Source organism: Ostrea edulis, chromosome 3 (assembly GCF_947568905.1).
Source record: "Ostrea edulis chromosome 3, xbOstEdul1.1, whole genome shotgun sequence".
NCBI classification, from domain to species: domain Eukaryota; kingdom Metazoa; phylum Mollusca; class Bivalvia; order Ostreida; family Ostreidae; genus Ostrea; species Ostrea edulis.
Window position 1 is genome coordinate 68,626,991 of NC_079166.1, and position 24,656 is coordinate 68,651,646.

The following is a 24,656-nucleotide window of genomic DNA, read 5'->3' on the forward strand; positions in this document are numbered from 1 at the left end:
TGAAACATTTTCCGTTTTTGGCAACCTGACGGTAGGGGTGTTTAAGACACTATATCTCATTTTCTATAAGAAATTGGAGTAAAAGGAATCCAGATTTGAAATCAGCTTACTCAAAATTGGTAATAACACCTGATTTTTATTGATTTGGGTAATTTTTAAAAAATGGGTGGTGGTTGCTACGAGGAGCGTCAATTTGAAATACAAAGGGGTGGGGCTGAGTACGCACGCATGCGCCCACCTACCCACACTCCTATCTATATCCTAGGGTGTATAGAATCTCAGTTTGGCAGAGGCTGCAATTCATGTTACAAAATTATGATTTAATTTACTTAGCTACATGCTTAGTACTCTCTTTAGAGAAGGGGACAGGAATAGCCTACATCCACTTCTCTTCCTAAACCTTCATATTTTGATTCTCAAAAACGTGTAAATGCCAGAACCGGTGATGAATACAATATTATAAGACCTAGATAGCCCCATCCTCAGCTCTAAACCCACATAATACAGGTAACATTAGTTTCACAATCTTGGTTGAGGCATCTGTGATCGTCATATCTTAAGTGTGCATCTAAGCAAGTTTAATTGTCTGCTAGATGTTCAGGAGCAAGATTTTTAAACATTAAATGCATTTTCATTACATGCCTTTTACATAAATTGATCGTTTAGCTTTGCCTCAGGGTCTGAACCCCTGACCCTGGGGTCAAGAATTACAATTGTTGTGTTTTTTTTTAAAATGAGGTGATCCTTAAACTATATGTTACATTGTATGTATAGATGTTCAGTAGTAAAGAAGATTCTTATAGATGAAGCATGTCTACATGTACTTAGCAAAGCCCTAGGACCTGTAAATTTTATAATTATTGGTGGTATAGGTCCATAGCTAGTCTGCTAGATGTTTGGGAATTCTAAATATTCCACTGTTGGTAGAGATACATACAGGATATTAACCCCACCCTTAAAATGACACATACATGTACCAATTTTGGTTCCTTTTCATACAAAGATACTCTAAAACCAAATTGGTGAAAATAGGGTAAAAAAATTGTTTTTTCTTTTGTGTATTGTTTTTTTGTTGTTTTTTTTTGTAGAGGAAGTTTAAAAATGTTCAAAAGTTAATATAAATTACTGATGACAACACACATACAGTAATGGATCATACAAAGTAACAGGTCATCTGATTGGCCCGAGTCGGTCAGGTGACTCCAAAAAATATCATGTGACACTACATGTATGTTAGCTTTAAGTGATATAGTACATGCAAGAACACACCGTGGAACAAATAAAAAGATTCTGTACTGCATGTAATTATGTATATTTAATTAATTAACAAATAAACATCAACAACTGATAAAAGAATGTATTATCACATTTTCATATTTGGAACATATTCATCAGAGGGTCACTTGAGTGTTGCATCCTGCAAATCATCTTTTACAACTTTTGCTTGCTATGTCAATGTAACTCAAAACACATTATATGATTGGCTTTGTTGTTGTTTTCTGAAACATGGCTTGTATTTCACAAACAGGTTATTTCCACAGCTCTGATTCAGGACAGGTTCTCTACTATGAAATGTACCAGTTCCACTTGCTTTCATCATCATCGTCATCATCACTCTCTGTTGTTCCGTTCTTTTCATGGGGCATGTGCGGTATACCCTTCCGAGAGTTAACCTTCCTCCATATACGACTAGAAAAAGATAAAAATTCATCGTTAATGTTTACTAACATTTACAATATGAGGTGTTTCTTTGTATTCATCACCACTATATACCAATGTGTGCCAGTGATTATTACATGATACAGAGGGACACATTCACAACATGCAGTACTTGTTCCTTACTTTGTCAACAAACTTTTATTTACATGCGAGACAAACTGTATTTTTGAGATTCAAGAAAATCCTTAACACGCAAATACTTCAAAACTGCCATTGGGAACCAGTCATAATATGTATAACACATGATATGTCTTGTCATGAATGTGCCTTCCATAATCTACACATGAATGTGCCTCCCATAGTCTACACATGAATGTGCCTCCCATAGTCTACACATGAATGTACCTCCCATAATCTACACATGAATGTGCCTCCCATAGTCTACACATGAATGTGCCTCCCATAGTCTACACATGAATGTGCCTTCCATAATCTACACATGAATGTGCCTCCCATAGTCTACACATGAATGTGCCTCCCATAATCTATACACATGAATGTGCCTCCCATAATCTACATATGAATGTGCCTTCCATAGTCTACACATGAATGTGCCTTCCATAGTCTACACATGAATGTGCCTCCCATTATCTATACACATGAATGTGCCTTCCATAATCTACACATGAATGTACCTCCCATAGTCTACACATGAATGTGCCTCCCATAATCTACATATGAATGTGCCTCCCATAATCTATACATGAATGTGCCTCCCATAATCTATACATGAATGTGCCTCCCATAGTCTACACATGAATGTGCCTCCCATAGTCTACACATGAATGTGCCTTCCATAATCTACACATGAATGTGCCTCCCATAGTCTACACATGAATGTGCCTCCCATAATCTATACACATGAATGTGCCTTCCATAGTCTACACATGAATGTGCCTTCCATAGTCTACACATGAATGTGCCTCCCATAATCTACATATGAATGTGCCTCCCATAATCTACACATGAATGTGCCTCCCATAGTCTACACATGAATGTGCCTCCCATAATCTATACACATGAATGTGCCTTCCATAGTCTACACATGAATGTGCCTTCCATAGTCTACACATGAATGTGCCTCCCATAATCTACATATGAAGGTGCCTCCCATAATCTACACATGAATGTGCCTCCCATAATCTATACACAGGAATGTGCCTTCCATAATCTACACATGAATGTACCTCCCATAGTCTACACATGAATGTGCTTCCCATAATCTACACATGAATGTGCCTCCCATAATCTACACATGAATGTGCCTCCCATAATCTACACATGAATGTGCCTCCCATAATCTACAAACACAGAGGCTGGTACATAGTGATGAGTGATTTAGCTGTCTGCACATTATGTTGTACATGCACCTGTATTACCATACTTCAATGGGTCTTATGGCCCAAAGCAAAGCACTATATTCAACTCAGTAGATCATTAAAGCCCCTGCATTTAGGTACCGAGATTAATAAAATCCTTCATTGGTACGAGTGTGGGATAGGGAAATTCCACCGAGGGGAAAAAATTTGCTGTCTAGGACAAGGCTTTGCCGAGTCCTAAACAGCGAATCTTGTTCCAAAGGTGGAATTTCCCTATCCCACACAAATAAATAATGAAAGATTATTTTTCTTACATTTTACCCACAGTTCAGTGCATAAATTAAAGGGTTTTGAGAAAATTCAAAATTATCAAAATTCTCATTTCAACTTTAATGCAATAACTAATTAGACAGCCATAAAGATCATACCCGAAAATGGTTTACACTGTACATTGTAAGTGTAAACTAAAAAACCCAAGGCTGTCCGCTAGAAAGCTATATCAAAATGAAATTTAAAGAAAACAATACAAAATATTTTACTTCACAATCACCGTGAAACGTAAATCATAAAAAATTATTGACGTCACAATCAAATGACGTTGCAGCAGTGTGAGACAGAAAAATCTCACATATTGGCTGTCTCACATTGGTAAAGTTGATCTCACACTGGTGATAATGTGAGAACAAGTTGTGTCAATCAGTAATAGGCTTAACATAATGATATCACTGAGAGATTCATGGCTCCTTTTAAGGAAAAAATCTTATATAAGCACTGACCGTGGCAGTTTTTGGAGCATAAAGGTTCATTAAAGGGAAGTACCGTGGTTTTTATTGCTATACTAGCAAGCATTTCCCACACTTAAGCCCAGAAGATCAATAAAGAAAAGTTGTGAACTGTTGTCTGAATATATATTCGTAAACGGTAACATAAACTCTGATGTATAAACAAATAAAAACTTCACTGCTGATTAAGCTTCTGAAGAGGACACAAAAAAGTCTATGAATGGACTGTGAATGACTAATTAAAGATGTCACACAAAAATCTGTAAATAGACTGTGACTATCGTACCGTGCATCTCTTTCACTTGTGTCGGCATCTTGTATGGCTTCTCTTAAATCAGCCTCCATTTCTGATATACTTCTCTCCAGGTACTCATTTTGTTTCAACAACTTCTGAACCTCTACCTTTAAAATGAAATATAAGTATTTACAAATTGTTCATTCAGTCTGACAGTGTGAATTTAAAATACATGTACATCTACTGAATATCTGAATGTCAAACATTCAAACTTAAAACTTCACAAACTTGATTACAGGGTAGATTGATTGTATCTTGCTTAATGTCTCCCTTTAGAATTTTTCACTCATATGGAGAAATCACCAAGACCAGTGAAGGGCTTCAAATTAAGGCCTAATTTTCTCGGCGCTTACGGCCTTTGAGCAGTGAGGGTTCTTTAGCATGCCACACCTACTGCGACACAGGACATCCGTTTTTAAGGTCATCTCTGAGGACCCGTGACATTCACACCTCATGCTGAGCGTTTGGCGATGGACCTGTCACTACCTGTTTTAACGACTTCACTTAGGTCTGTCGCAGCCGGGATTCGAACCCCGGCTTTCCGCATGTGGAGCAAATGCTCTAACCACTAGGCCAGAGCAGCGGTTGAGAAATTTGATACAACAAGAGTCACACTCAAACTTGGACATATTCTCAAGCTTTCCTTATTCAGCTGGATGTTAAGAGAATTTCTGTGTTCCACTACAGATGTACAGATGTATCTATGTTCATACCCTACATTGTATGAGCTCGACCTTCAACCATTCAACTCGAAATTCACATTTCAATGTCTGTCTGAGTGTTAAGTTTATTAACTCTTCATTTAAAAAAAAATCCACAAGTTTTTTGTGTTAGAGCCCTGTGAAGTTGACCTTTTGATTCATACTTGGTTTCAACTGACCTCTGACCCAGGGAACATGAAATGTATCAAGTTTGGTAGATAATTTATGAAACATTTTTTAAAAAAAAAAATTCGATACAAACAAAAGTGGCATTAGAAGAAACGACGAATTGTACATACCATTTCAATATGCGAAATTTACAATTCATTTGTGAATATTTGAGCATTCCTTTCAGCTATTTAATTTGCTAACAAACATTAATTTGTAAACATTTGAAGGCACTAAATCTTGCATAACAATGATTTGTGATATATGTAACACATATGTAAATTGATCACTGATATTCCGAGTTTAGTTGGCTGCTGGAAATGCCCAATATAGTGCATATTGAGCAATGCCATTGAAAATTAACTATGGCTATAATGCCCCTTTAATAAATAGGCCACAGACTGCAATCGCCTGAAATACCCTGTTGCTATGAAGAACAAGACATGTTTGTGAAACTGATGCCCCTGGATTACAACAAAGTGAAACCCATTTTAGTGAATGATTTTCAAGTAAATCAGAGGTCAATTTCAAGGTCACAAGGTCAACAAATTTGGTACAAGTAGAAAGATCCTCTCACAATTAATGCACATGCTAAATATGAAAGCAGTGTATTACAGTTTAAAAGATATATTAGAATTTTCTAAAAGTAGGTCAAAGTCAATGTAAAGGTCACAAGGTCAAAGATTTTGGTGTCAATGGAGAGGTCTTACCACAATGAATACACATACCAAACATGAAAGGACTACCTCTTATTGTATAAAAGATATGACCAAGGTTAAAGGTTTTTTTTTTAAATTTCCATAAACTAGGTCAATGTCAAGGTCACAAGGTCAACAAATCTGGTACCAATGCAAAGCTCTTTTTTACAAGAAATGCACATGCTTAATATAAAAACAGTACCTCTTACGATTTGAGAAATATAGCTTATATTCGAATTTTCTAAAAGTAGGTCAAAGGTCAATGTTGAGGTCACCAGATCAGAGATTTTGGTGCCAATGGAATAGGCTCGCCACAAGAAATACACATACCAAAATATGAAAGGTCTACTTCTTATGGTGTAAAAGATGACCAAGGTTATAGTTTTCTGCTACAGACAGACAGACAGGCCAAAAGCTATATGCCCCTAAATCTTCGATTCCGAGGGCATAAAAATACCTCTGTTTCTTTGATACACTGTTCCAAATGAGTGCACACAGTCAGTGGGACATATTCTTCTCTGAGTTTGGTACGGAGTGCATTCAAGTCATCTAGCTTTTCCAGTATCAGGGCTTTGACATGTTCAATTTCATCCGCAAGTTCAGCAGTAGGTTCCTCATGGTAAGTGCCTGTTAGCTGAATTCTGGGTTCTACAAAAATATATATCCATAGATTTTAGAATATAGATGATAGAATAAATACATGAAAGTCTTTCCATGATGTTTTATGGAAAAATACATTGTATGGAATTACATGGGTCCATCTGGCTCAACTTCACATGACTTAAGGTATACTATTTTGGACATCCCCACACAGTTGATATAACAATGGTGATAAAACAATGATCAAACTCTCTGTATAGTATTTACATATTGTTGTAGTTGAGCACTTTGTAAATGTTGTGTATGTTGTTGGCCATAATACACATGCATGTTGCAAGTTCTGCAACTCTTGCTAAATTGTTTTATACCATTCTCTTGGTTTATTTCTATGACAGAGAGAGAGAGAGAGAGAGAGAGAGAGAGAGACTCACCATGTTCAGTAGATTCCCTTGATAACATTTCCTCTTCTTCAAGTAAGGCCTTCCTTAATCTAAAATCAAATCTTGTGAAATTAGAAACTGCATATGAAGCATACTGTTAACGGGTACCTGTAAAGTGCGAAACGAAATCGAAATGAAACGAAACGAAATCTACCGAAACGAAACGAAATCTACCGAAACGAAACAAAACCCACCGAAACGAAACGAAACCTACCAAAACGAAACGAAACAGATTGAATAACCGAACTCTTTTAATTATAATAATTAAAAATGGTATCTTAGGCCCCTGTGAAAGTTACAACATATAAATAAAATTCGCCTCCCCTTTGATGTAGGCTTTCGGCTTGACTGTTACAAAGTTTTAAAAGTTGGAAGGGGGGGGGGGGGGGGAGTAAGCACAAAGTACATATCCGTAGTTGATTAAATGACATGTACAATTAGTTTCGGATCCATAAATTTCAGAACCGAGGGTTACAGTCTCAGAGATCTGGGGAAACACACTATACGAGGGGTGGGGTCGCCGAGGTTGGATCCGCCTTTGGGCATAGATACATTGTTTGAAGAAGCTGGTGTCTGAGAAAATTGAAAGCAGGAAGAGCTCTTATAACCTCTTATTTTATCTCTAACTGCTGAGGTGCGAGTACTTTCAATAATAGAAAAACTCTATACATTTGGGCAATCTCTACCCAGAGTTATCATTGTAGTGTAGCGTAATACGCCCTCTGGTGAGAGATTGACATTTGGGGTGTTGCTAAGACGGGGAATTGAAAACGGGACGGAAAACGGAATGTTTTTAATGCAATAATATTAGGAGGAGGTCGGCATTTTGTAAACTGAAAAGGCTTATGAACAAGGGAATTTTAAGCAGAAATCACAAAGAGAACGGGAGGACATATTCAGAATCCACCGTTTGATATACTACATATAAATACACAATATCCACATGTATACATATATTTGTCTTTAGAACAAAAATACTGAAACATGTATTTATGCCCAAAAGCGGATCCAACGCCGACGACCCCATCCCTCGTTTAGTGTGTTTCCCCAGACCTCTGACCAGTGAGACTGTAACCTCCCGTTCTGAAATTTATGGATCCGAAGCTAATTGCACATGGTATTTATGTGCTTTGTGCTTACCCCCCCCCCCCCCTTCCAACTTTTAAAACTTTGTATCAGTCAAGCCGAAAGCCTACATCAAAGGGGAGGCGAATTTTATTTATATGTGTAAACTTTAACAGGGGCCTGAGATACCATTTTTAATTATTATAATTAAAAGAGTTCGATTATACAATCTGTTTCGTTTCGGTAGGTTTCGTTTCGTTTGGTTTCGTTTCGGTAGATTTCGTTTCGTTTCGTTTCGATTTCGTTTCGCACTTTACAGGTACCCTACTGTTAACCTTATCAATATGATATTGTGAGAATAACATATCAATAAGCCTGTTTTATCATAAATTACTTTTGTTTGTACTTATAGCTTCAATACTTAGTATAATCCTGCTGAATGTGACTTTCTTGAATACAAGAAGCCCACAGGCCTTATTGGTCACCTGAGCATTAGTTAAAACTATCACTAACTCCAAGGGCTATGAAATTGATACTAATTTTCTTCTGTATATCTAAGCTAAATTCTAATATTCAGCAAGAGTATAAAATAAGATGTATTTTTAAAACTCAAATGGTGTTGTTGTTGTTGTCGGGTTTTTTATTTCCGTGCAGAATTACGGGTAATGTCCACACTAGTGGACCCCCGAAAATTCTCATACTGATGAAAGACTTTACATAATAATAATATATGTTATATCAACACTCATTTTGGACCCGCCATAGAGTCAGAACCACTGGGTTGTGAAATTTACAATTTTGGTACATTCTTTTCTGCTTTTCCTATGTATGCATTTAATTTTTATACAGTATCAGACAACCTAAAGAAGTTTTACAAATCATAAACACAATAATCACTACGATAATGTTGACCCCACTCTGGAATTAAAAACCCCTACCCCTGGGATCATGAAATTTACAATTTTGGTAAAGGGCTACCTGCTCCATCTAAATATTCTTCTACCCCAGAGATCATGAAATTTAGAATTTCCATAGAGGCCTTCCTGCTCTTCATGACAATGTATTTCATTTTTCTTGCAGATGGGAGGTTGTAGAGAAGACGATTATCAGAAATTGGTAAATTTTTGGCAGTTTTTGCCCCACTCCTAAGGCGCTGGGGGTGCAAGAATCTTGAAATTTACAACTTATGCCCCCTTTGTTTTAAAGATGCTTCATACCAAGTTTGAAAGGAACTGGAATAGTAGTTATCAAAAAGAAGTTAAAAATGTCAACTGTTAACACACTATGACCATTTGGGCCCCACCCTAGTACCAAAACCCCTGCCCTGGTACCAAAACCCCTACCCCTGAGATCTTGAAATAAATTAGCAATTTTGGTAAAGGGCTACCTGCTCCTACTAAATATCTATTTACTTTCAATTTAGTATCAATAGCATTAAAGATGTTTTACACAAATTAACACTATATACAAAGTTTTCCCCACCCTGGAATCAGAACCTCTACCCCCGGGATCATAAAATTTACAATGTTGGTACACTAATTCCTGTTCTACATGACTGCATTTAGATTTTCTTACAGAGGTGCAGTTTTAGTCAAGACAATTTTTGAAAACTGGTTATTTTTTGGCAGTTTTTGCCCTGCCCCTAAGGCATCGGGGTGCAGCAGCCCTGAAATTTATAATTAATGTCCTCCTTGTCTTCAAGATGTTTCATACCAAATTAGAAAAAACAATGTAAAGGTAGTTATTATACATAAGTTAAAAATGTTCAATTGTTAACACATTTAATCACTATGACCATTTTTACCCCACCCTGGTATCAAAACCCTGACCCCTGGGATCATGAAATTCACAATTTTGGTAAAGGACTACCTACTCCCTCCAAATATTTATTTACTTTCAATTTAGTATCAATAGTATTAAAGAAGATGTTATTCATATGTTTTACACATATACACTATACACTAAGTTTGTCCTTGCCCCAGAGTGAGAACCTCTATCTGGAGGTCAAGCATTTTATAATTTTAGTAGCAGCCCTCCCGCTCTACATGACTATGCATTTAGGTTTTCTTACAGATATACACTTACAGAGAAGAAGATTTTTGAAAATTGGTCAATTAATGGTACATGTAGTTTTTGCCCCACCCCTATTGCCCCCGAGGGGTGCAGGATTCCTAAAGTTTACAATTCATATCCCCCTTGTCTCAAAGATGCTTCATATTAAATTTGAAAAGAATTGGAATGGTAGTTATCAAAAAGTGACAATTGTTAATGGATGACGCACGAAGATGGACGGTGACCAATTGCAATAAATCACCTGAGTGACTCAGGTGACCTATAAATACATGTATATACATGTAAGTTATTCATTCTGTGTAAAAAATTCATTTGTACCTTTCATTGGTCTCCAGCAGTGATTTGGTCTTGTCTTCCAGCTTAGTGACTTTGTTTTCCGATTCCTTTAGTTCTTGGGGACGTGATGTTCCTCGAAACAACATGAGTTCCACCTGTGTCCGTAGTTTCTTGGTATGATCAGGTGATTGTTGATCAAGCAACTTGGAGATATAATTGTCGTATTCAGCCTACGAGAGAGAATTACCGAAAAGAATTAGCAAAAATGATAAAGTGATATACACATACTATATACACCTTTTGAAATATCTTTATGGCAAAAAGAGTGAGAACTTTCAATCATTTTCTTATAAAAACATATATTAGAATAGTGATGCTGTGATCATTTATCAAATAATTAAATATCCATTTATTGTTTTTCCCAGAGACCAATCAATTACTTTTTCAAAACCCATCACAAACAAAATACTTTATCAAAAAATATGAAAATTTTCCTCCTCCAGTTGGCTAGTAGAATAACAATACAAGTTAATAGATATATATGTAAAAAGATATTATGCTAATGAAAGCTTGATTAATCAGAATCCTTAGCTCATCATGCAAGGCTGCTTTTAGCATTTAGTAATAGAGTATCCAGTGGCGTAGGTAGGTTTGAAATATTTGTAAGCAGGGTGTCTGGGGTGCAGCAGCCCCCCCCCCCCCCCCCCCCCCACCAGAAGCTGGGGACATTTTTCGTAATGTGTAATAAAAATTTAACGAAAATATTTGTAAGCCCGTGCTTACAGTGCTACAATGTAGCTACACCACTGGTATTTACTTCAAACAGAAAGGGATTAGCAATAGTTGATGTCCGTAAGTTCAACCTCTCCATGACTCCAAGTTATACAACAATATTCAGTGAATAATTTCATGGAAAATTTATAGTTTACATAAATGGTCACATTTTCAATTAGAATCATGCCAACGTTATCCTAGCAAATTACTATTATAATCAATAATTTGAATTGTATGAAAACTTCAAAGCACATGCAAGTAAAAGATTTTACTCTTCTTCCATAGATTATGAAACTGCAGTGTTTATACCAAAAACAATCAAATAAAGAAACATTTCTGTACTGAATTTTGATAAAAACCTGAGACCACAACTCTCATGTCATCTACTTACCTTTATGTTTCTTAGTATATATGAAAAGGTTGGGCTTTCTTCTATTAAATCTTCTAAAACATTACTGTAAACTTGGAGCTTGTGAAAGTTTGGCCGGAAGTCTCCAACAAAGTCGAGAGACTCGAGCTCCTGCAACGAATGAAAAAATATCAATTAAATGAATTTCAAAAGCATGACAAAAATGTATTTAATATTCTAATACAACAGATATATGTTGTAAATCATCTAAATGTATGCAGTGATTTTTTAAGGCCCATTTTGGGTCCGAATTTCGGCCCTTTCCCCTCCTAAAAATTTGCCAATTTTTTCCCAATTTAGCTTGTATTTTTTCCAAAAATAAAATTATGAAAGGAAAACATATTTGAAAAAAATTAACATTCGATGTGAATTACATAATTAACAAAGATTATGGGAATGATGATTTGGATAGAATAATTGAAAATTTTAGAAGGTTAAAGAAAATTAGATGTGTAAAATAAAGATAATATAATGTATGATATGATTTTAAAACTTTTTTATGATGAAATTGATTTTCCCAATTTGACTGAAATGTTGACAATTTTTCCAAATTCGAAAGCCACAGGACCCTTGTAAAAAATGTAGAAAAATCACTGGTATGTATAAAGAGGGTGTGTTATTGAAATTGATTCAAAAGTGGAAATCAAAATACATGTACAGGTTACTGGAGTGGGAATGGGGGATATCAACATTATTTTTGCCAGGTTTTCAACAAGATTACATACATGTATACACAAATTCTAAATTCCCTTGTCTGATGATTATACATCATGTACACAGTACATTATAGCGAGCAAAGGCGATGCGACGAGCTCGTTCCAATGATTACACATATGAGTCACGTGATTTGCTCTTCTTCAGCTGAAAAAAGATGAGTATTACCCATAATGCTTCTGCAAAAATGTAGCCGTCACTGCGGTATTCTTCATTGACAAACCCGAAATTAAAATAGTTAGATTGTTTAGAAAGTACCATACACGTTTTTAAATTCCAGACAAGCTTTCTCATAGCTTCAAACATTTTGTTTTTGCTTGGTTTGAGAGAAGAAGAAAAACATTGCAGCTAATATGACGTCACAATCTAATTGTTTACATCCACCATGTTATATTTCCTGCATTAGATGAAGAAGCGGATAAAACGTCTATAAGTCGTGTTGCAAACTTGATGGGCTTCTCTCGTCTCAACGGTCACACCGTACAACATATTACCAGAGAACACACCGTTGGGAGAGGAGGGGCTATCTAATTATATAGGCATCATTATGATTAAATTATATGAAAATTCACAATTCTTCAAGGGTATTACTATTACATTTTGAATTCATCAAATATTCAGAAGTTGAACTATATAACACATTGAATACTGTGAAATCATTTTAGTTTGTGGGGGCCAATGTTCGTGGGTAAGCAAATTTTACTGGTTTGTGGGGACGCAATTTCGTGGGAAAGCGATACAATGCACTCGGAGAGATAACACTACTCGGTTTAAATAAATGTTTGAGGACACGTAAAATCGTGGGTAAGAGTGACCCACAAAATCAATGAACGACAATCCCCCACAAAACATTGATGATTTCACAGTATTCAGAGTGCAGCATCTTTACCTCTTGCAGTCTGTGTTCTAGATGTTTAACAGCTTTGACACCAGATAGTACTTTCTGCTCAGAAGCATCTTTCACTCCAATCACTTGGTTTTCCATTGATTTTAGTTTTCCATACTGATCCCTTTTGGTAACCCCAATATGATGAGTGGACAGAAACTGGTGCCTGAATGTAATCAAACCGTCCATATGAAGACTCTTACGACCAGCTTCTGTACCATCGTGGTCATCCTTCTCCTCCTCCATCGGAGGTAACCTATACCCCGGTAACATTAACTCCTCTGCCTTAAGTTCTTCCACTAAAACACCATCTTGAAGTTCTGTATAAATAGATTTTTTGGATGCAGCACTAGGATGCCTCTTTGTGGACTCGGGGCGGTCGTCCACGGTCCCCACTGTGGTACCAACTGTACTTGTTGGAGTTTTCACATTTCTGTACCGAACTCGTGGTGCGAAATTTATCTCACTAGAATATAAAGGTACGCTACCAGTGGTTCCCACACTAAAGTCATACAGAGTCTCTTTCATTTCCGTCTCTCTGTGTGTTGATTTCCTTACGTCTGCCTCTGGCATTTCCTCTCTATCACCAAGAGTTAGAGAGATTTTCTGCTCTTTGCCGGCTGTCCATTTAGTGCTTGCCCAAGATGATGGGGGTTTATACAGGTAAGCTTCATTCAAATGACCCCCTGCATATGAATGGATGTCATGTTTTTGAACACCCTCCACATCATTCAAAAGCTGCTGCAGCTGCTTACGGGAAGTGAATTTATATGCTGTCATTATTTACAGTGAATGGAACCTGCTGCTGAGATGTGGTTCTATACCTGTAAAATGTGACAAGTAATTATAATAGTGAACATTTCATTATATACGTTACTTGTTTAAATGGTTGAACAAAGAAAGATACAACATGGCAAGGTTATGCTGGCCGATAGTATAGATACTAAAAATCCACCATTAATTCATTGCTGCTTAAGGTTATCATTTGAAAAATGTAAAAAAAAAAATATTCTTATTTATTTCTCGAATACAACCGACGACCTGATGATCGTCTGTGTACCATAACATTGGGGCGGAGACATAAAAATTTAATTACGTTTCGCATCAACAAATATTTTCAACGTCTATGAAATTTTCTAGTTTGTCATTTTTCAATAAAAACTCGTCATAACAATTCCGAATGGTTGCAAAATATAACTGCTTCAGCTTGTAACATGTCTCAACTAGCATAGATCTACGTATTTGCTACACAGTGCGTGAGGAAATTCGAACTAATGTTTATATCACAATTCCCAAAATTTAATCAATATACGGCACAATCGTGCATCAAAATGAATACCTGAATGTTTGATCGAGCTACATTATAAGTTTAAAATAAACGAATCCATGGTGTGTGTAAAACAGAATGAGGTCCAAAAATTCAATCGTCGATTGTTGCAAGTAGTTATGGAGACATAGAAGAGTTCCGTAAAGGTAGATAACTCAATTTACAACTTGCCGGTGTAAAGAATGATCCCGTTGGATTTTCAACGCATGTTAAATCAATTTTCAACTTCGAAAATTTACCAGACCATTAACTAACTACCCCCCTAAGCGTGAAATTTTGACCCTTGTTAAAAATTACCCTTAGAGATCATGTCTGGTGGAGCCAAATTTCAACATTGAAAAAGAACCCTAAATGTACAATTTCCCCCCCCCCCTGTACAATCCATATCTGGGACAAGTGGGGCATATTTCAACATTGAAAAATGACCGCCAAATAAACACAGTCACGGTGTTCCTTTGCAATACATATCTAAGTCTGGTAGGGAGGTTGTCAAAACACGAAGAGTCACGGAGGCACCGTCGAAAATAGAACCGGCCAAAAAAAAAAAAAAATAAAATAAAAAAAAAAAATAGTACAAATCACGGATTCATTTTGCACGGGTGATAAACACTTCAGTGATTTTTTTTAAATATAGAATGTAGGGATCATATTTCAACATTTAAACATTTTCTGTCAGTATAGGCTGAATAGCCTCTGTTCAAAGTGGGCTCATATTTCGCGGCATTAAAAATTGACCCTAAATGTACAAGATGTTTTCTGTACAGTTCATATCTCGGTTATATCTGACAGGGGCGGATCCAGAAATTTGCTGTTACGGGGGGCGCCACTTTATGAGTCAGGGGGTCTGGGGGCCGCCATGAGGCCCCCAGTGAAGGACATTCAGTAATATTACCTTTATAAATATGTAAATTAAAGTCTGTAAAATCTTAGGATGAATTATAATGGCACAAATAGCATGTACGGTAGCACATTTGTAACTTTTGTTGTTATGGTGTGTTTCCCCCGGAAATTATTGAATGAGATGGTTTTTCTTATACTTTTACATTTCATCAATTCCAGGTTTTTTCAGCATCTGATATGAATGACCTTTGAATAATTCTAATCTTGCATTTTGGTATTGTACATAAGTATAAGTATACATGTATGTAGAAATATTGTCATGCTTCACTGCAACACACAATTATTGTCTGTTAACTTATATAAAATATACATACTTAATTATGAAATGAAAGAGACATGTTGAAATTCAAAATACATATGCAAATTCATACTTGCATAGGGGAAAAAAAAATCATTTTTTTTTTAATCACAAAAAAAAAAAAAGTATTCATAAACACTGAAATAATGGGAAAATTTATGCATAATTAGTTTCGCCGCTGTCAGCCAGATGATGACTTTCGTCCGAAATTTTGTTGTAATTTTCCCGAACTTTTTTGCTATGGTTGCAGATAGTTACAGATTCGGAAACAGCTTTGCAACAAATACAAATGACACCTTTCAGCAGATCTTTGAATGTCCAGAATTGCATGCTGCAGTTAATAATTTCCAGGACTGGATTTCTCGAAAAAAAAAAAGAAGCTCGCACTTCAGTTTAATCTTCCTAGTCTTTTAGCTGTCAAAATTTGAGTAAAAGCCCAAACTTATATGCTTAATTTGGTAAATGCTCAAAATAAAGCACTCAGCTTTTGTGGAATTTGACTGTAGGGACCACGCCACCAGTTTATATCGGTTTATACCAGCAAAAAACTATCTCCATTGCTGTGAAGACAGTGTTGATCTAGTTCTCTGTTTTATAACGATTAAATGCAGAGAATATTATCCACTGGTGTTGTATGTCAACCACTGGATTCTAAAACATGTACATGTATTCATTTCATTCATGTGTTCCACAATATATGTACGTCACATGACCAATGCCTGGTAGCACATGGGCTAAGCCCGTTTTGGGCCCGAACTCTGTGATACCATAAATATGTGGTATCACAGAGTTCGGGCCCAAAACGGGCTTAGCCCATGTGTCTGGTACTATGGAAAATCAAATGGACACCGTCCATACGAATACAGTGAACGATAAAAGAAGGAAACATCTGAAATCCTATAACCCACATGATAGATTGGAATATAAACAACAAATTGCATTGTTTGATTGTTTTTATTTTGGTTGCCGTGCATTGCACCGATGCAGCCAACACAGACGATTTTTGTGAATCAGACGCATTACATTTAGGCTGTTTGGATGTAGATATTCATGAACTCGGCAATTCCAGGATCTGAAAATTGAAACAGAAAACAAAAAACATTTTCTTCTGTATTTACAAATCCACTAGGTAAGCTAAATCGGTAGACAAACTGTACATTCTTTTTGACTTTTATTTTTATATACACGTAGAATATAATGATTAATTTGCTTTCCCACACATGTAAGTTTTTCTGATCACTTACTGGAATTCCAGTTCCTAACAGTTTTGCTCCGACTGTAGAGGAACTGTGGAAGTCTCCCCTTTCTCTCCCATTTGCAGTCCTTGTTTGGTTTATCAATAACAACAAACCACCCCCAATCCCGTGGACAACTGTGATAGTTTCTGTTGATGAAAAAGTGTCTCTTGGCTCTGTTGTCTCTGGAACATGAAAGAAAGAGAAGTTGTGAATCTTCTCTGATTTGGATTGTCTTTGAAAATGTTAGATAAAATATTAATGCACATTATTGCAGTCCCTCAAAATGCGTTACATGTCGTAAAAACAAGTTGTGAAAACTAAATACCCTCTCATATTGAAAAAATTAGTGCGTGATTTCTTGTTGAGGTCATCCCAGCTGCTGTACAGAAGTCTTGATTTGTGGAACCAGTTTTCCCTGTTACTTCCGGTTCCATCAAATTCCAGGAGAGCCAATGTCTTACCACGTTTGTCTCCAAGCACTACTCGGACATGGATGGAAAGCATGCATTCATATATATATATATATATATATATATATATATATATATATTATAACACATGTGTATATAGTTTGATTTTAATTGTGACATACAATTTGATTGGCTGAGCACACTGAAAAAAACCCCGTTTAAATTGTATAAATGTTACTTGGTATGGGGACACTCTTCCTATGCTTTGACAATTCAAGGTGGCACTACTTTTTCCTTTTTCTATTGCAGCAGTATTAAGTAGTTAGGCCTTTTATGAATTTGAAAATCAAAGGAATTAAATATTTCTAATGAAATACTTTTTGTGAGACAAAATATTTTTACGATGTCAAACAAAATGTATATTTTCTTACACACAAAATATGAATGGTAAACATTCAATACAAACTCTGATACAACGATATTATATTCGAAATAATGATAAATCAAGTACATGTATTTCCAAATTTTGTTAATTCATTATAAGATATAACGTTCACATGGGGGATTTCTTGATCCGCCTACGAAAGCATAAAATTCCTCATGTCTTGCAAAATATAACAGATGACGTCACATGACATCGATTTAGATATGTGAATTGCTTACATATTCCACTGTGTCGCAGTTGATTGGCGACAATGCTGCATGTTATCGTAAGTTATAATGTAGTTTAAAACTTTTTTTAAAATCAAATCTCTCTCTCTCTCTCTCTCTCTCTCTCTCTCTCTCTCTCTCAAACGTCTAGTAAATTTTTTTCCCCAGCGCTTTCATTTCCAATCTTTAGAAGTTTTACAGCTGAAAGTAACATAGCGACGTTACGTCACTGCGTAAGCGGAACATTAAAGTTAAACAAAAAATGTGTGGTTCATAGTGACGCACTGCGACACTTTACGCCAGCATACTTCTGGAAGCGCATTAGCGCCTCGTGAAAAACACATGTATGCTGGTGTGAAGCGTTGCTGATCATACCCTCATCAAAATGAAATTTATTTTTTATATTTACATTTTACTTTCATTTCTGTCGGAATATATCACATCCTTTAAAATAATTGTACTATTTTTGTCAAGATTCATACGCACATCGTTCACATTCACAAGGACATGCCTATCTTTCAATTGGTAAAGATATGGAAGGTAAAAAAAAACCACCAACAAAAACCAAAGAAAAAAAAAATTGGAAATGTAAATACTTTAATATAATGAATAAGAAGTACATAGATTCATCTCTGATATTAAATATTGAGAAAACAACAAAAGTCCTACACAAGTTGTCCGGAGCGCTAATTTCAGAATCACATTCATCTTTAACATACCTTTAAAACATAACTCTTATTCCACTTGCGGATCAAAGGACTCCAAAGATGTCCCTTGTAATGACCCATGTTTCTCCAGTCATCCATTCCTGAGACACAGCCGTTATCAGATCTACAGCGTAATCGTGATGCTGACCTCCAGGTCCTGTAAACATCCCGTCCATTCCCCTTCTTGGCATGGAGAACGAGCTGCCAGTCTGAAATGGGAGAATCAAGTAATCCCTTGTTTTATTCGTATCATGTATATGATGACACTTAAATATAGGATATGTTGCTACTTTATGCAAAATATAATGTAAACAGCTGGTGGTGGACTCGGTCTCCATTTATGATGACAAATAAGCTATTGAATACACATGAAAGTTGCAAAAAGTATCTTAAATCTAGTAATCTTGAGCACACAGTATGGTGTATCTAAAATACCTAAAGAATAAAACACAATCAACTGCATGAATGAGTTGCCGTTTAGTTATCTATCACCTTGAAGAGATATCACATAATATTCAGTATAGATTAAGTAGCAGTGTGCAAAATTATCTTGAAGCGTCAATCATGATTGTAAGGGAAAATCTTAATAGATCTAAAGAAGAATGAACGGAATATACATTGTAACAATTGTTTCCGTTCTTATCTATGATTTAACTTAAAGTCTTCTTACATAGTCAGTTTAACTGTCTTGTAACTAAAGCCTGATTTTAAAATGTAATATTACAACTGTCGTAAGATGTAGATGAAGTTCTTAAGGAAGGCAAATGATAGAATTCGTTATATCAAAAGGCAAAACCCTTTGTGCTATGTCGATTTCAAGTATTTATGCCTCTATGCCCATTTGTCACGCTTTAAGAATTCGATCGCAATCCTATGGTATACTTTTGGTATTTCCATACCTTAGAATTTACCCACATAAAACCTAGACACAATAAAAAGAATATCAGTGTTCAAGCATTCCTCTACTATTTTCATTCTATATTGAAATAATAACCCTTGTCCCGGCATTAGAACAAGGGTCGCCTTTTCATTAATCTTTCTTCATCTTCAAACTACCGTAGTTGACCGATTGTGGTCTTTTTGTAAAGCAAAGATCAGGCTCCGGGACCAAAAATCAACCAAGATCAGCTTACATGCGATCTAGGGATCACTTTATCCCTAAATGTCCCTTTCCGTAAAAATGAGACTGAAAAAACGAGTTTCTAATTCTATAACCCAGAGGCCATAACACACTGAAGGCTTTTAAATTATAGGGTGACCCAAGTTATCTTAGCAAACGACGTATGTGACATTACAAGAATATGTATCGTACTCACCACCTGGTTGATCCCATCCAAAACATGGTGCAAAATTGCCCAGTGCTAGACAAAGCAACAAGCCTGCTGAGAACAACGTCTTCATCTGAATGACGAAACGTCTTCACAATGTAAATTTAAAAGGTAAGTAAGTAATTGTAAAAAATGGTTTCCTTGAATGAAAGCGTTTTGATACATTTATTAATAAAACTTCACATTTATTGAATTTTGTCCCAACTTTTGACTGGAATAGATTCTGTTTCTTAGATATTAATAAAATTACATGTTTATTAAAACAATCAGGAATACTACCTCTTGGTAATATAACCTACTCATGCACTTGGTAAGGTTGTGGCGATCTTTGCTTATATAGATATGTTTTATTGGAGATCGAACATACCTGCGTTGGGAGAGAAATTGGGTGAATAATTAGGAGTTTAGTACCTTAATGGAGTACATAATGCTCACAAAGACATGGCGTGGGACAGAAAATAACCACTTATGCATAATGTAGCAGACAGTACGAAACAGTTACCGGTCGACACAACCTGCTACAAACACCTTTAAAAGAATCCCCCCGGCGTCCAAAAAATGCAGTGTTGTCATTTGAGGCTTATTCAATCCTTCCTTCGACTTCTATACAGCAGGTTTGTACAAGATGAACGATTGCAACGTTGATGCATCGATTCCTTTGAAGAGGAGATATGCACGTTCGACCTTCGACAAGCGTAACTGTGTAGCAGAGCGAGCTCGTACAGTATATCGATTCACCCGTGTCTTTTTTCTGAGACAACCAAAAATATTTGCGTGTTTCCAGCTTGTTCAACGAACGATCTAAAACGAATACGTAGGTCGTGGGTTCAACTCCGTGTAGGGTCGGAAGTGGATACATGTACACTGTAACTAAATGTAGTGAATTTCTCTGTGCTTTACATTCAGTACTTTATCACTAAGGATATTTATGCTTATTCAAGAGTTAATTACAATTTCTATGCATTATGAAATATTTCAAATACAGTTCCAAGAGATGGATCATTATTTTCATACACCTGTCTATTGACGGGGCAAATATCAGTCCATCTCTCTCTCCGCAACATTATGTCTGGGCCATGACTCTTGAAACCATGACAGAGAAATGTATTGATACATGTTTATGTGATTGCATTACAACGAATCACATGGCGTCGCCCAAGATTCAATACACAGTCTCTGTGCAGGTGGTGCATTAGTCTGACAAATATGCATTTGACGTCATACACAAATAATGTGAGAAAATGCATAGCTTACCGGTAAATGCACGTATTTACTTTCAGTGTATGTCCGCATTCAGGTGATTTATATTATTGGTTATTTTGTGATTACACATGTATATCACGTTCAGTGTGATATATGTACATATGGTGATTAATTCGATAAGTGAATATCTACAGAAACATGTTACTGAAATCGGAAGAAAATTTGTAAATGTCTTCAGCGAGGTGAATTTAGTACACGGTCGGCTTACATATTTGCTTTCGCATTGGATAAATACAATGATTATATACAATGTAGTTTACGATGTCATCAGTTTTGCCCCGCCCATTTCAGATTTCCATTTCATATCCTGATTAATGACTTCGTATCATGTCCCAAACTGACTGCGTAAGAAATAATGGCGTCGAGAGAATATTTATACCTGTCATCAAGCCTAGACTTTTAAAAAAAAGTATATAGTCAAAGTCTATTATCAGGTCATAGTCAAGGACATTTGTATAATTAAAATATTATCAAATCAATTTATTTTTGAATTTACATTTTGTTGACAAACTTGTTTAAATCCTGTTGTTGGAGCAAGCATTTTTTTTTTTACTGTGGTACATTTGATAAGATATCTTCAATACATTATACATATGTTGCAACCATTTATTATTATTGTATATTTTTAAAAAGTATCAATAATGAATAATGTCAATATATGTCTTTATCTAATGTAAAAGAATCGGCAGAGTGCATTCGTTATGTGACACTAACTACAGAGGGGTCATTGAAACAATTCATATTGATCTCGGTTTACGCCTCACCCAATAATACTTTTTTCAAGGACACTACATAGCTCCGTATTACATGTACCCTTTCAGTGCCAGACCTATATGTATGCTTGTAGCTAATACTATATATCTGGGGAAAATAAATTATGATACTTTAATGAGATATTGCTTTTAAAGAGAAAATGATGTGTTATGACCTTCATCCAATTTAATACCACCGAGGTCAAGGTGTTCTTTCATGATTTGTGTTCGTCTTACCGTTTTCACATGGTTCGTTGCATTAAATTCATACTTGGTACTTTGGAGAATGTTGTGTGTCATGACCTTGACCTAAGGCAATGTATCATTAGTCAAAGTCACAACTGATTTAAACTATAAGTTTCCTTATCTATCCAGACCGTGATTGTTATTATGTAGATGACACAATATTCACTCAAAACATTACAATGTTCCCTTGGACGTTTTCGATACGATATTTAAAGAAGCCAAAGATAGTTCATACTTGGATTTTTCCACATCAGAATCTAGACTGAATTTTATGGTTATGGGTGTTACCCATACTTGTAACATACTCGTTAAACAGCCACGGGTTATGAATGAAAGGTGAAGACAACGAACAGTGATCAATCTCATAACTACTATAAGTAATACAAAATAAAGAATTGAGCAAACACGGACCCCTGGATATACCAGAGGTGGGATCAGGTGCCTAGGAGGAGTAAGCATTCCCTGTCGACCGGTCACATCCGCCGTGAGCCCTATATCTTAATCAGGTAAATAGAGTTATTCGTAGTCAAAATCAATGTGCCAAGAACGGCCTAACAAATGGTATGGAACACATCAGACAACATTTGGCCCAATGATGAAAGGTGTAGATAACGAACAGTGACCAATCTCATAACTCCCACAAGCAATATAAAATAGATAGTTGGGCAAACACGGACCCCTGGACACACCAGAGGTGGGATCAGGTGCCTAGGAAGAGTAAGCATCATCTGTCGACCGGTCACACCCGCCGCGAGCCTTATATCCTGATCAGGTAAACGGCGTTATCCGCAGTCAAAATCAGTGTGCCAAGAACGACCCAACAATCGGTATGAAACAGGTGAGACAGATTTGACCCAATAGAAGGTTGTATTGATGAACTAGATCGTTATAACGACAAATAGAATTTGCGAAATGCTGACTTCAATCGAGACTGTTGAAACCCCTGTACCATCAACTTGTTTGTCAGTAGCTTACCTCGGTTTAAAAACTGACTATACGCAGAACAAGCTCTTGAATATCGAATCAGTTGAGATATATAAACACCATATGCAGGTGATAATGGAATATTGCTACATAAATATGGGAAGTTGACGATGGAGAAGCTGAAATCATCCCGTTTGTCATACAGTTGAGATGTCAGTTTCCCGTTAATGTCTACTTTCAATAAAACATCCAAGTATGAAGCAGAAGTGGACGACTCTGTGATATCATTAAAAGTTCACCTGGTAGTCCGCATATACCTGAAAGTTTGCTTATAAATAGAGCCTCATCATGTTTTTCGAAAATTAAGTGTTTCGTGATAATAGGCTAAGGATACAGGAAATTACTATGTTGGTGAAGTTATGTTAGCACGGTTCCAGTCAACATATGTGTAGCATTGTTTCGGTGTTAAACCGTAACAATCATTATCATACTTCTGAATAATGAGGTGTAATTTCACACAAAAATTATGGTACATTTCTCTATGGAAGCCTTTAACCTGCTGGCTTAACTTATGATGTATTGGTCATAAAACGCAGGGAATTTAATCCACTATACAATGACGCCTACCATTGCCCCAGTCGGTGGTACTGGTTGAACATAGGAACACGTTAATACACACATACAGTGATTTAGAAAGCAAATTAGGCATAGAATAAATGTTGGAAGTCAATAGCGAGTGCTCTGGATAATAAAACACCTTCCATTTGAAATATTTCATGACGCACATTTATTGCAACATCGACTATAAATTGTCATGTTGGAAAAATAATACGTTTTAGTATACATATCCAAGATCATGAAGACTTCTGTAGGCATCTTATATGAACTTTACAATGTTTGGATGTATACGTTCATCACATCGGCGACTCCTGGGTTTGAAAAAGAGAAAAAAATCAAATAAGACTCATTGTTACACTATGTGCATAAATGCATATTTTAAGATATGTTAGTAAAGTTAAAACAGATTTGAAAGTTCAAATCAGAATATAAAAACTATGACGAAAAATTATCAATCTCATGAATCCTATATACCAAATAATCGATAGAACTGATTTTAGTCCGCATAATGTTTTGCATATATAAATGTTCATTTGTTGAATATTGATTCTATGATTTCATCGTTTTCCCCCCCATGAACACCAATTTTTATAGGTCCTGTAACTGATCAGAAACATGAATTCGACTGATCAACAAAGTAGGCTTCGTATATGGGAAAAATAATGCACCAGATTCAATAGCAACGGAATCGCATGTAGTCATAGTTCATTTATCACTGTCATGATCGTGTGCAGGATTGGACAAAACAAGATGGCAGACAGGATTTCCAAACAAAGGTAGGCTCTTAAAACTCCCCATTTTACCGACTTATTAGACGACGAATTTTTGAATTTAAAACACTGTCTGGCCAGGGACACATCATTAAGTTGATTGGTTGTTGGAATTCTTACTCATGCACACGTACAACTCTAAATTCATTGATCGAAGTTGACGATGTTGCCTCGATAGAATTCGAAGCGGGCGAAGATGTTTCTAATCATGTTTTCATGCATTTTAAGAAAGATACATATCTTTTGATGAAAACTCGAACCAGTGTATGCGATTTGTCCCTTAAATTGTCTTATTTAGATAGATA

The 24,656-nt window shown here is 36.1% G+C and overlaps 1 protein-coding gene across 1 annotated transcript; it reads right to left on the reverse strand.

Annotated features, from left to right (window-relative positions):
• Window positions 1-1,296: 1,296 nt before the first annotated feature.
• Window positions 1,297-14,402, reverse strand: LOC125673994 (uncharacterized protein C6orf118-like). The gene is made up of 8 exons (XM_048910968.2): window positions 14,259-14,402; window positions 12,923-13,743; window positions 11,302-11,430; window positions 10,179-10,366; window positions 6,714-6,772; window positions 6,140-6,330; window positions 4,107-4,222; window positions 1,297-1,689 (listed from the first exon to the last, which is right to left on the reverse strand). Exons 2-8 carry the CDS (start codon window positions 13,697-13,699, stop codon window positions 1,566-1,568), a joined length of 1,584 nt encoding a protein of 527 aa, XP_048766925.2. The 5' UTR covers window positions 13,700-13,743; window positions 14,259-14,402; the 3' UTR covers window positions 1,297-1,565.
• Between the last annotated feature and the right edge of the window lie 10,254 nt (window positions 14,403-24,656).

Bases quoted from the DNA above. Each gene is read 5' to 3' on its own strand.
- LOC125673994 (XM_048910968.2), bottom strand. From the start codon at position 13,699: ATGACAGCATATAAATTCACTTCCCGTAAGCAGCTGCAGCAGCTTTTG. The intron at 6,773-10,178 runs GTACAAATGAAT...ATTTGATTTTAG, and splicing joins CTGCTGGAGACCAATGAAAG to ATTAAGGAAGGCCTTACTTG. The intron at 4,223-6,139 runs GTATTTTTATGC...TTCATTTTAAAG, and splicing joins AGTGTATCAAAGAAACAGAG to GTAGAGGTTCAGAAGTTGTT.